We start from the raw sequence: 13,018 nt of genomic DNA, 5'->3' as shown, positions 1-13,018 counted from the left end.
AATACAGTATCGGTTGTTAGTCAGTACAGTATCGGTTAGAGTTGTTAGTCAGTACAGTACAGGTTGTTAGTCAGTACAGTATAGGTTGTTAGTCAGTATAGTATAGGTTAGAGATGTTAGTCAGTACAGTATATGTTAGAGTTGTTAGTCTGTACAGTATAGGTTGTTAGTCAGTACAGTATGGGTTAGAGTTGTTAGTTAGTACAGTACAGGTTGTTAGTCAGTACAGTAAAGGTTGTTAGTCTGAACAGTATAGGTTAGAGTTGTTAGTCAGTACAGTATAGGTTGTTAGTCAGTACAGTATTGGTTAGAGTTGTTAGTCTGTACAGTATAGGTTGTTAGTCAGTACAGTATCGGTTAGAGTTGTTAGACAGTACAGTACAGGTTGTTAGTCAGTATAGTATAGGTTGTTAGTCAGTACAGTATAGGTTGTTAGTCAGTACAGTATCGGTTAGAGTTGTTAGTCAGTACAGTATAGGTTGTTAGTCAGTACACTATAGGTTAGAGTTGTTAGTCAGTACAGTATAGGTTGAGTTGTTAGTCAGTACAGTATAGGTTGTTAGTCAGTACAGTATAGGTTAGAGATGTTAGTCAGTACAGGTTAGAGTTGTTAGTCAGTACAGTATAGGTTGTTAGTCAGTACAGTACAGGTTAGAGTTGTTAGTCAGTACAGTATAGGTTAGAGTTCTTAGTCAGTAAAGTATAGGTTGTTAGTCAGTCCAGTATCGGTTAGAGTTGTTAGTCAGTACACTATCGGTTAGAGTTGTTAGTCAGTACAGTAAAGGTTAGAGTTGTTAGTCAGTACAGTATAGGTTAGAGTTGTTAGTCAGTACAGTATAGGTTATTAGTCAGTACAATATCGGTTAGAGTTGTTAGTCAGTACAGTACAGGTTGTTAGTCAGTACAGTATAGGTTGTTAGTCAGTACAGTATAGGTTAGAGTTGTTAGTCAGTACAGTATAGGTTAGAGTTGTTAGTCTGTACAGTATAGGTTGTTAGTCAGTACAGTATTGGTTAGAGTTGTTAGTCAGTACAGTACAGGTTGTTAGTCAGTACAGTAAAGGTTGTTAGTCTGAACAGTATAGGTTAGAGTTGTTAGTCAGTACAGTATAGGTTGTTAGTCAGTACAGTATTGGTTAGAGTTGTTAGTCTGTACAGTATAGGTTGTTAGTCAGTACAGTATCGGTTAGAGTTGTTAGACAGTACAGTACAAGTTGTTAGTCAGTATAGTATAGGTTGTTAGTCAGTATAGTATAGGTTGTTAGTCAGTACAGTATAGGTTGTTAGTCAGTACAGTATAGGTTAGAGTTGTTAGTCAGTACAGTATAGGTTGTTAGTCAGTACAGTATAGGTTAGAGTTGTTAGTCAGTACAGTACTGGTTGTTAGTCAGTACAGTATAGGTTCTTAGTCAATACAGTATCGGTTGTTAGTCAGTACAGTATCGGTTAGAGTTGTTAGTCAGTACAGTACAGGTTGTTAGTCAGTACAGTATAGGTTGTTAGTCAGTATAGTATAGGTTGTTAGTCAGTACAGTATAGGTTGTTAGTCAGTACAGTATAGGTTAGAGTTGTTAGTCAGTACAGTATATGTTAGAGTTGTTAGTCTGTACAGTATAGGTTGTTAGTCAGTACAGTATGGGTTAGAGTTGTTAGTCAGTACAGTACAGGTTGTTAGTCAGTACAGTAAAGGTTGTTAGTCTGAACAGTATAGGTTAGAGGTGTTAGTCAGTACAGTATAGGTTGTTAGTCGGTACAGTATTGGTTAGAGTTGTTAGTCTGTACAGTATAGGTTGTTAGTCAGTACAGTATCGGTTAGAGTTGTTAGACAGTACAGTACAAGTTGTTAGTCAGTATAGTATAGGTTGTTAGTCAGTACAGTATAGGTTGTTAGTCAGTACAGTATCGGTTAGAGTTGTTAGTCAGTACAGTATAGGTTGTTAGTCAGTACACTATAGGTTAGAGTTGTTAGTCAGTACAGTATAGGTTAGAGTTGTTAGTCAGTACAGTATAGGTTGTTAGTCAGTACAGTATAGGTTAGAGATGTTAGTCAGTACAGGTTAGAGTTGTTAGTCAGTACAGTATAGGTTGTTAGTCAGTACAGTACAGGTTAGAGTTGTTAGTCAGTACAGTATAGGTTAGAGTTCTTAGTCAGTAAAGTATAGGTTGTTAGTCAGTCCAGTATCGGTTAGAGTTGTTAGTCAGTACAGTATCGGTTAGAGTTGTTAGTCAGTACAGTATTGGTTAGAGTTGTTAGTCAGTACAGTATAGGTTGTTAGTCAGTACAGTATCGGTTAGAGTTGTTAGTCAGTACAGTATCGGTTGTTAGTCAGTACAGTATAGGTTGTTAGTCAGTACAGTATAGGTTAGAGTTGTTAGTCAGTACAGTATAGGTTAGTTGTTAGTCAGTACAGTATAGGTTGTTAGTCAGTACAGTATAGGTTAGAGTTGTTAGTCAGTACAGTATATGTTAGAGTTGTTAGTCTGTACAGTATAGGTTGTTAGTCAGTACAGTATGGGTTAGAGTTGTTAGACAGTACAGTACAAGTTGTTAGTCAGTATAGTATAGGTTGTTAGTCAGTATAGTATAGGTTGTTAGTCAGTATAGTATAGGTTGTTAGTCAGTACAGTATAGGTTGTTAGTCAGTACAGTATAGGTTAGAGTTGTTAGTCAGTACAGTATAGGTTGTTAGTCAGTACAGTATAGGTTAGAGTTGTTAGTCAGTACAGTACTGGTTGTTAGTCAGTACAGTATAGGTTGTTAGTCAATACAGTATCGGTTGTTAGTCAGTACAGTATCGGTTAGAGTTGTTAGTCAGTACAGTACAGGTTGTTAGTCAGTACAGTATAGGTTGTTAGTCAGTATAGTATAGGTTGTTAGTCAGTACAGTATAGGTTGTTAGTCAGTACAGTATAGGTTAGAGTTGTTAGTCAGTACAGTATATGTTAGAGTTGTTAGTCTGTACAGTATAGGTTGTTAGTCAGTACAGTATGGGTTAGAGTTGTTAGTCAGTACAGTACAGGTTGTTAGTCAGTACAGTAAAGGTTGTTAGTCTGAACAGTATAGGTTAGAGTTGTTAGTCAGTACAGTATAGGTTGTTAGTCAGTACAGTATTGGTTAGAGTTGTTAGTCTGTACAGTATAGGTTGTTAGTCAGTACAGTATCGGTTAGAGTTGTTAGACAGTACAGTACAAGTTGTTAGTCAGTACAGTATAGGTTGTTAGTCAGTACAGTATAGGTTGTTAGTCAGTACAGTATCGGTTAGAGTTGTTAGTCAGTACAGTATAGGTTGTTAGTCAGTACAGTATAGGTTGTTAGTCAGTACAGTATAGGTTGTTAGTCAGTACAGTATAGGTTGTTAGTCAGTACAGTACAGGTATTTAGTCAGTACAGTATCGGTTGTTAGTCAGTACAGTATCGGTTAGAGTTGTTAGTCAGTACAGTATAGGTTGTTAGTCAGTACAGTATAGGTTGTTAGTCAGTACAGTATAGGTATTTAGTCAGTACAGTATCGGTTAGAGTTGTTAGTCAGAACAGTATAGGTTGTTAGTCAGTACAGTATAGGTTGAGTTAGTCAGTACAGTATAGGTTGTTAGTCAGTACAGTATAGGTTAGAGTTGTTAGTCAGTACAGTATAGGTTAGAGTTGTTAGTCAGTACAGTATAGGTTGTTAGTCAGTACAGTATAGGTTAGGTTGTTAGTCAGTACAGTATAGGTTGTTAGTCAGTACACTATAGGTTAGAGTTGTTAGTCAGTACAGTATAGGTTAGAGTTGTTAGTCAGTACAGTATAGGTTGTTAGTCAGTACAGTATAGGTTAGAGTTGTTAGTCAGTACAGTATAGGTTGTTAGTCAGTACAGTATAGGTTGTTAGTCAGTTCAGTATAGGTTAGAGTTGTTAGTCAGTACAGTATAGGTTGTTAGTCAGTACAGTATAGGTTAGAGTTGTTAGTCAGTACAGTATAGGTTAGAGATGTTAGTCAGTACAGTGTAGGTTAGAGTTGTTAGTCAGTACAGTATAGGTTAGAGTTGTTAGTCAGTACAGTATAGGTTAGAGTTGTTAGTCAGTACAGTATAGGTTGTTAGTCAGTACAGTATAGGTTGTTAGTCAGTACAGTATCGGTTAGAGTTGTTAGACAGTACAAGTTGTTAGTCAGTATAGTATAGGTTGTTAGTCAGTGTAGTATAGGTTGTTAGTCAGTACAGTATAGGTTGTTAGTCAGTACAGTATCGGTTAGAGTTGTTAGTCAGTACAGTATAGGTTGTTAGTCAGTATAGTATAGGTTGTTAGTCAGTACAGTATAGGTTGTTAGTCAGTACAGTATAGGTTGTTAGTCAGTACATTACAGGTATTTAGTCAGTACAGTATCGGTTGTTAGTCAGTACAGTATCGGTTAGAGTTGTTAGTCAGTACAGTATAGGTTGTTAGTCAGTACAGTATAGGTTGTTAGTCAGTACAGTATAGGTATTTAGTCAGTACAGTATCGGTTAGAGTTGTTAGTCAGAACAGTATAGGTTGTTAGTCAGTACAGTATAGGTTAGAGTTGTTAGTCAGTACAGTATAGGTTGTTAGTCAGTACAGTATAGGTTAGAGTTGTTAGTCAGTACAGTATAGGTTGTTAGTCAGTACAGTATAGGTTAGAGTTGTTAGTCAGTACAGTATAGGTTGTTAGTCAGTACAGTATAGGTTGTTAGTCAGTACAGTATAGGTTAGAGTTGTTAGTCAGTACAGTATAGGTTAGAGATGTTAGTCAGTACAGTATAGGTTAGAGTTGTTAGTCAGTACAGTATCGCTTAGAGATGTTAGTCAGTACAGTATAGGTTGGAGTTGTTAGTCAGTACAGTATAGGTTAGAGTTGTTAGTCAGTACAGTATAGGTTAGAGTTGTTAGTCAGTACAGTATAGGTTAGAGTTGTTAGTCAGTACAGTATAGGTTGTTAGTCAGTACAGTATAGGTTGTTAGTCAGTACAGTATAGGTTAGAGTTGTTAGTCAGTACAGTATCGGTTAGAGTTCTTAGTCAGTACAGTATAGGTTAGAGTTGTTTGTCAGTACAGTATAGGTTAGAGATGTTAGTCAGTACAGTATAGGTTAGAGTTGTTAGTCAGTACAGTATAGGTTAGAGTTGTTAGTCAGTACAATATAGGTTAGAGTTGTTAGTCAGTACAGTATTGGTTAGAGTTGTTAGTCAGTACAGTATAGGTTGTTAGTCAGTACAGTATCGGTTAGAGTTGTTAGTCAGTACAGTATAGGTTGATAGTCAATGCAGTATAGGTTAGAGTTGTTAGTCAGTACAGTATAGGTTAGAGATGTTAGTCAGTACAGTATAGGTTGTTAGTCAGTACAGTATAGGTTGTTAGTCAGTACAGTATAGGTTGTTAGTCAGTACAGTACAGGTTAGAGATGTTAGTCAGTACAGTATAGGTTAGAGTTGTTAGTCAGTACAATATAGGTTGTTAGTCAGTACAGTATAGGTTGTTAGTCAGTACAGTATAGGTTGTTAGTCAGTACAGTATAGGTTAGAGATGTTAGTCAGTACAGTATAGGTTAGAGTTGTTAGTCAGTACAGTATAGGTTGTTAGTCAGTACAGTATAGTATAGGTTAGAGTTGTTAGTCAATACAGTATAGGTTGTTAGTCAGTACAGTATAGGTTGTCAGTCAGTACAGTATAGGTTAGAGATGTTATTCAGTACAGTATCGGTTAGAGATGTTATTCAGTACAGTGTCGGTTAGAGTTGTTAGTCAGTACAGTATAGGTTGTTAGTCAGTACAGTATCGGTTAGAGTTGTTAGTCAGTACAGTATAGGTTAGAGTTGTTAGTCAGTACAGTATAGGTTGTTAGTCAGTACAGTATAGGTTGTTAGTCAGTACAGTATAGGTTAGAGTTGTTAGTCAGTACAGTATAGGTTGTTAGTCAGTACAGTATAGGTTAGAGTTGTTAGTCAGTACAGTATAGGTTGTTAGTCAGTACAGTATAGGTTAGAGTTGTTAGTCAGTACAGTATAGGTTGTTAGTCAGTACAGTATAGGTTAGAGTTGTTAGTCAGTACAGTATAGGTTAGAGATGTTAGTCAGTACAGTATAGGTTAGAGTTGTTAGTCAGTACAGTATAGGTTGTTAGTCAGTACAGTATAGGTTAGAGTTGTTAGTCAGTACAGTATAGGTTAGTGTTGTTAGTCAGTACAGTATAGGTTAGAGTTGTTAGTCAATACAGTATAGGTTAGAGTTGCACTGCTATTAAGAATCTTCCCACTGACCTCGAAGGACCGTCCGGCCATGAAGGGGAAGCCTCCATGTGTGTACCTCTCCTCCTTCCCCCAGTGCTCTCCCACCTTGTGGTTCCTCACCACTGCCTGCTTGCCCCCCTCATTGAACCGAGAGTTGAGGTGGAAGGCGATGTCATTACCTCGCAGGAAGTTCACCGTGAACCTAAACAAGTTAGGATAAAAACAGTTTAATTGATCATATTGAAAACACAGGTCAAGACATTAGATAGTGAAAAACTACAGTCATCAGGTTAATAGGCCCACTCTTCCAGGATCGTGATGTATTGAAGGCAGCTGACATTCAATATAGTAAAATGACTTATTACATCAGTTGTATTCAAATAACATACTGTTAATGTGTACTGTACATCCAATGCTTCCCCTGGGTATCTCAGGGATCTTATTAATCCCAGTAGACTATGGTAGTTGATGAACTCACTGCTTAGCGTTTGGTTTGACCTGGCCCTTGATGGAGAGCATCATCTTGTCGTAGAGGCCTCTTTGTAGGTTCAGGTTGTAGGGCACATTCTATACACCAACACAACACACAGACATTTAGGATATGGTGCTATCTTCACACCAACACAATGATTATGCCAATTCCTTTCCTCCCTCCCTAACTCTCTCACCTGTCCAGTTGGTGTCGGATTCCACTGTGTTGTAGGTGTGAAGCCACCTGGGTCCTGATCAGGCCAACTAGACTGTCCACCTGGGTCCTGACCAGGGCCGAATGGCCATCCAGACCCTGGGTTAACGCTTGGGACTGGCCACCCTTGGGGACTGGGCTGGCTGGGGCCCTGGGCCTGGGCTTGAATTGGGGCTGGGGGTTGATAAGGCTGGGGTGCAGGCTGGGGTGCAGGCTGGGGCTGTAATTGGGGAGGCTGGGGCTGGGGTCCAGGCCAGCATGGCTGGCAGGGATGGGTTGGGGCTGGTTGGGTATGTTGTGGTTGAGTACCAGGCCAGTTTTGGGCTGGAGCTGGGGATGGTTGTGATGGTTGAGGACCAGGCCAGTTCCAGTTTTGGGCTGGAGCTGGGGATGGTTGTGATGGCTGTTGCCCAGGCCAGTTTTGGGCCGGACCTGGGGCTTGTTGGGATGGCTGTTGCCCAGGCCAGCAAGGGGTGTTCGGGTGCCCAGGAAAGCAAGGCATGGGCTGAGGTTGAGCTGGGGCTGGTTGGGATGATTGAGGACCAGGCCAGCAGGGGATGCTGGGCTGCTCAGGCCAGCAGGATGGGGGTTGGGGTTGGGTGGGCTGTTGGCTGGGCTGCGTTGGCCAGACAGGACCCACTGGTTGCTGTTGACTGGGCCAGATACTGTTGCTTCCCTGGGGGGTAGAACCAGAGGACGGACAGCCACACAGAGCATCAGAGAGCTGGGGGGGACAAAATAAGTACACACACATACAGTCAAAGATACACACATTCATACATGCACACTGGCACCGACACGTTTGCACACACTCCCATACACACAGACACAGACAAATAACACAGAATGAGACACATACAGAGACAATTTCCACACAATACTTCAAGAATACTGAGCATGTTCCTGTCATTGAGTTCTCAGTTGCTAGTTGTGAGTGTAGAGGTTGAAGGAGGGGAGGTACTTACTTCCATAGTATCTGTAAGTAAAGAGAGAACAGCATCACTACGTTTTTTCATCTTCATCAGAAACGGAAGCATTAGAACCCCTAACAAAACACAAATCACTATAGCAACTCACCCCTGTTGGATCACAGGTTAAGAAGATTTTCACTTTAGGAACTTGTTTGCTCCAGTTTCATCCCTGATTATACCAGCTGATACTGAGGGACATTTGAGAGGGACGGCTGTTCTAGACATGACCACTAGATGGCCCCAGTGAATTACCTCAGCAAATTAAAATCGTCTCACTCCCATGATTATTATAGACCAAGTCCCACACTACTCAGTACTCATACACAGAGTATGATGGTAGAAGGCCATGTCATATGGAACATAATGCATAATAAAGCCCTTCCTAAGGAATGTGTATGGAACTGTGAATCTGTTGTCTGTAAACATTCTGCCACAGTCGCACAAGTGACTGTCTTCTCTTAGCACAGCGGATTGTACAGATACCTATTCACCAATAACATAATTACCTGATTACCTGCCCTCAGTCTGTATAGCCTATATGTTGTGCATGGTCTTTATAGACAATACATGATGACTCTGCAATAGGCCTCCAAACCATACATGTTCTAAGTACCCACTATTAAAAGCAACAATTCGGTGTAACACATTTGCTCTGCATATTTCCTTCTTTGTCATTCAGAATGGAATATTCAAGCCATAATGTCTAAGAGTTCTTAGGCCTAGATTAAATCCGGACTGCGGTAGACTTGCGTTGTGTGATTGACATTTAAAAGCAAATTTTCGATTGCAGAATCCACGAACACAGAAACATTGCCTTTAAAAGTGGGTTGATGTCTAGATGGGATACAGCTTTTGTCCAATTTAACGTCAAATCAAATGCTATTGGTCACATATACATATTTAGCTGATGTTATTGCGGGTGTAGCGAAATGGTTGTAAAACCAAATACTGCAAAGTTGCTTAGGAACTAGAAGCAGAGCTGCCATGTCTGTCGGCGCCATCTTAAACAACCATTGTCAACGGGTTTTTTTTGTGCATTTTAGCTAACCCTAAACCTAACCATTTTCCTGACTTTCATTTCGTTCTAGTAACCTGCTACGTTAATTATTCCAACCTGCTGCGTAAGTTCTCCTAAAACCTGCTAAGAAAAGTCAGTTCTGACAAAAGCTGTATGCTTTCTAGACAGAACCTTCAAAAGGTGCATAGCCCAAAAGGGGTTTGACTAGATGGGATGCAGCTAATGGCAGAAGTGACTTTCAAATCAAATCAAATTTAATTTGTCACATGCTTTGTAAACAGGTGTGGACTAACAGTGAAATGCTTCCTTACGGGCCCTTCCTAACTATGCAGAGAGAAAGAAAATATAGACGTAATAGAAAAGTTAAACAGGTCATAATAAAAGCAGGCACAATGAGCAACGACAACTTGGCTATGTACCAGGAATACCAGTACCAAGTCCATGTGCAGGGGTAATTGAGGCAGAGATGTAGGCTATATAGGGAGAACTATAAATAAATTGACAGAGAGTTAAAAGCAGCAACAGCATACAGTGTGTGATGAGTCAAAAAAAGTGAGTGCAAAAAGGGTCAATGCAGATAGTCTGGGTAGCTATATGGTCAACTATTTATCAGTCTTATGGCTTGGGGGTAGAAGCTGTTCAGGGTCCTGTTGGTTCCAGACTTGGTGCATTGGTACCGCTTGTCGTGAGGTAGCAGAGAGAACAGTCTATGACTTGGGTGGCTGGAGTATTTGACTATTTGTAGGGCCTTCCTCTGACACTGCCTGGTATAGAGGGAAAGGGGGATACCTAGTCAGTTGTATAACTGAATGCATTCAACTGTAATGTGTCTTCCACGCTTAACCCAACACCTCTGAATCAGAGAGGTGCGGGGGCTGCCGTAATCGACAGCTACGTCATCAGCGCCCGGGGAACAATGGGTTAACTGCCTTGTTCAGGGACAGAACGCCACAACAGATTTCTTCCTTGTCAGCTCGGGGATTCCATCCACCAACCTTTTGGTTACTGGGCTAACGCATCTACCCGCCAGGTTACCGGTCCTGGATGGCAGGGAGCTTGGCCCCAGTGATGTACCCTCTGTAGGTTCTGTAGCTCCTCGTTGTGGTCCGATGCCAAGCAGTTGTCATACCAACCGACTTTTCGTCGCAGGTTAGGAGAATTTACACGCCAGGTTAGGATAATTAACATTGCAAATTAGGAGAATTAGATTAAGATTAGGAAAACAATTAGGGATAACTAAAATTGTAAAATTCTCACTGACGTGACTCAAACATGCTACTTTTGACGTCACTTTGACATTAGCTGCATCCCTTCTAGCCATGACCACTGAAAGTGGCGATCAGATTGAATCTAGCTTTCCCTCAGTAAGTGGCCTACTTTTGAACATCCCATAGACCAGCAGTATGCAGAACATGTCAAATCTGTCTCATATAAAATGTAGGTGGATCATCGTACAATTAATTATCCTATTCAGCCAAAATGGAGGTTAGTGGAAGATACACTCTATAAGCCAGGGCTTTTCACACTGCAAAATGTTGGTTTAGCAAATGACCTCTTTTAGACTGCAGCATAGCTAAGAAACATTTAATACTTTCACACTCTAAAGTGCATAACACCAACCTTAGCCCAGGACTAAATTGGCCCTGCTGCAGAGCAGAGTAAGTACCAGCTTTTGGAGGGGGAAGCAGCAAGCCTATGACAGAGATCAGCCAAAATTGTATTTGAATATTCTATGTATCATCAACTATGATCCCAGACAGCTGGAGCTAGATCAAATCAAACTTGATTTAAAGTGCATTTAAAATTGCAACACACAGTAAAGTAAAACAATAAAACAATAAAATAAGGTAAAAGCTCCCTTGTCAAAGAGAAGTCTAACTCACCAATGGGACAATAGAGATTTTCTGGATCTCAGGCTCAATGGAACTAACCTGGATAAATAAGAGCTATATAAATGTATAAAACGTTACATTACCGGTTGTTGTGTTGTTGAGGTGAAAGCTAGACAGCTACAGTAGGAATTCACACACACTCCTTTATGTACTCCTCTATACATTCCCTTCTTTATTTGGCCACTCCTTTATTCCCAACTTTCCTCTACTGGGAAACCACACCCAGGGGGAAAGATTCCCTGCAAAATACTGTCGTAGAGCAGCAGACTGATGTAGTTTTGTTGAACTGTTGGTTGGTTCATAAATTGACTTGGACATACTTGAACAAATGATGGAAGTTTGCAATATCTAAGGGAGGATTATATAGCAATGTCCCTATAATATATATAAAAACACATCTTCCCTGGTGTTTCTGCTCTGAAACTGTCATGGGGGTTCCTGGAATGCAATAACAGTTTGTTTGTTTTTTTTTCGAGAGGGAGAGAGAGAGAGAGAGAGAGAGAGAGAGAGAGAGAGAGAGAGAGAGAGAGATGAGAGAGAAAGAAAGAGAGAAATGGGAGAGGGAGATAGAGGGAGAGATGGGAGAGGAGGAGAGAGAGAGATGGGACAGGGAGAGAGAGAGATGGGACAGGGAGAGAGAGAGAGATGGGACAGGGAGAGAGAGATGGGACAGGGAGAGAGAGAGAGATGGGACAGGGAGAGAGAAAGATGGGACAGGGACAGAGAGATGGGAGAGAGGAGAGAGATGGGAGAGAGAGAGAGATGGGAGAGAGGAGAGAGAGATGGGACAGGGAGAGAGAGAGCTGGGACAGGGATAGAGAGATGGAACAGGGAGAGAGAGATGGAACAGGGAGAGAGAGAGATGAGAGAGATGGGAGAGAGAGAGAGAGAGAGCTGGAACAGGGAGAGAGAAAGATGGGACAGGGAGAGAGAGATGGGAGAGATGAGAGAAAGAGATGGGACAGGGAGAGAGAGATGGGACAGAGAGAGAGAGAGAGAGAGAGAGATGAGAGAGAGAGATGGAAGAGGGAGAGAGAGAGATGGAAGAGGGAGAGAGAGAGATGAGATATGGGAGAGGGAGAGAGAGAGAGAGAGATGGGAGAGAGGAGAGAGAGAGATGGGACGGAGAGAGAGAGATGGGACAGGGAGAGAGAGAGCGATGAGAGAGAGAGAGACAGGTAGAGAGAGAGATGGTAGAGAGAGCGAGAGAGAGAGAGAGAGAGATGGGTCAGGGAGAGAGAGATGGGAGAGAGGAGAGAGAGAGATGGGACAGGGAGAGAGAGAGATGGGACAGAGAGACAGATGGGCGAGATGGGAGAGGAGGAGAGAACAGTGAGAGAAACACAATATTTAAATGTTGCCATAGAAACCAGGGAATCTTGTCTGTGTATGGTTGTGTTGTATGTGTGTATGTGTGTGTGTGTGTGTACGTTTGTGCTTGCGTGTGTGTGTGTGTGCATGCGTGCGTGCGTGTGTGTGCATGTATGTGTGTGTGTGTATGCACATGCGTATTTGTGTGGGTGTTACAAGTGAGAAGGGGTAACCAGGGGGTGCCTAACTCTCAAGCCCAAGGTGTTTCTCAAGACAGCCATGGTTTTCATTTAGCACGAAAGCAACCCGTTTGAGTACGTACCCCCATTTCCAAACACAACGAACACAGTGTGATGGGCTGCTGTTGGTAACGTGGTTGACTTCATTGCTCAGCAGCCAGTCATGAGACTGTCTCTCACAGACGATAACTAACTCCCTGACATGGTCTCTGTGCCAGGGACAGTAATGTCATTAGAACAGACAGACACCTTCGCTGTGTCAGACCTGGGGCTGGTTCCATTGCAGTCAGGGTGAAAGTCTGTAACACACCATGAGAGGGGCCAGTCTAACAGGTCCCCCGGTAACGGTGATAAACATCATCAACTCTGTTTATTCTTCTCTCAAAGTCAAAGTTCCCCCATCTGCTATGACAGTGTTATGACAGTGTTATAACAGTGTTAAGAACTCCTTAACAGCTTCTACCCCCAAGCCATAAGAGTGCTACAACTAGTCCAATGGCCACCCGGGCTATTTGCATTGATCCCCCCTGTAACCTGTACACATTGACTCGGTACCGGTACCCCCTGTAACCTGTACACATTGACTCGGTACCGGTACCCCCTGTAACCTGTACACATTGACTCGGTACCGGTACCCCCTGTAACCTGTACACATTGACTCGGTACCGGTACCCCCTGTA

General features: G+C 41.7%; 1 protein-coding gene across 6 annotated transcripts in view; it reads right to left on the bottom strand.

The window, feature by feature from the left end:
- Positions 1-10,953, bottom strand: part of LOC106608077 (galectin-3) — a 28,842-nt gene extending 17,889 nt beyond the window's left edge. Inside the window, exons 1-6 of one of the 6 annotated variants that reach the window (XM_014205766.2) lie at positions 10,872-10,931; positions 10,517-10,589; positions 7,873-7,883; positions 6,891-7,631; positions 6,701-6,789; positions 6,253-6,424 (exon numbers count right to left, since the gene is read on the bottom strand). In XM_014205766.2, coding sequence (XP_014061241.2) covers positions 6,253-6,424; positions 6,701-6,789; positions 6,891-7,631; positions 7,873-7,878 — 1,008 coding nt within the window. In that variant the 5' untranslated portion in view covers positions 7,879-7,883; positions 10,517-10,589; positions 10,872-10,931. Of the gene's footprint in view, positions 1-6,252; positions 6,425-6,700; positions 6,790-6,890; positions 7,632-7,872; positions 7,953-10,516; positions 10,590-10,871 lie in introns of all 6 variants that reach the window. The other 5 variants (XM_014205771.2, XR_001329373.2, XR_001329375.2 and 2 more) reach the window with 5 other exon arrangements.
- Between the last annotated feature and the right edge of the window lie 2,065 nt (positions 10,954-13,018).

The sequence above is a fragment of the Salmo salar genome, chromosome ssa06 (assembly GCF_905237065.1).
Source record: "Salmo salar chromosome ssa06, Ssal_v3.1, whole genome shotgun sequence".
Taxonomy (NCBI): domain Eukaryota; kingdom Metazoa; phylum Chordata; class Actinopteri; order Salmoniformes; family Salmonidae; genus Salmo; species Salmo salar.
Note: the sequence above shows the minus strand (reverse complement) of the source record. Positions and strands in the feature narration are given on the sequence as shown.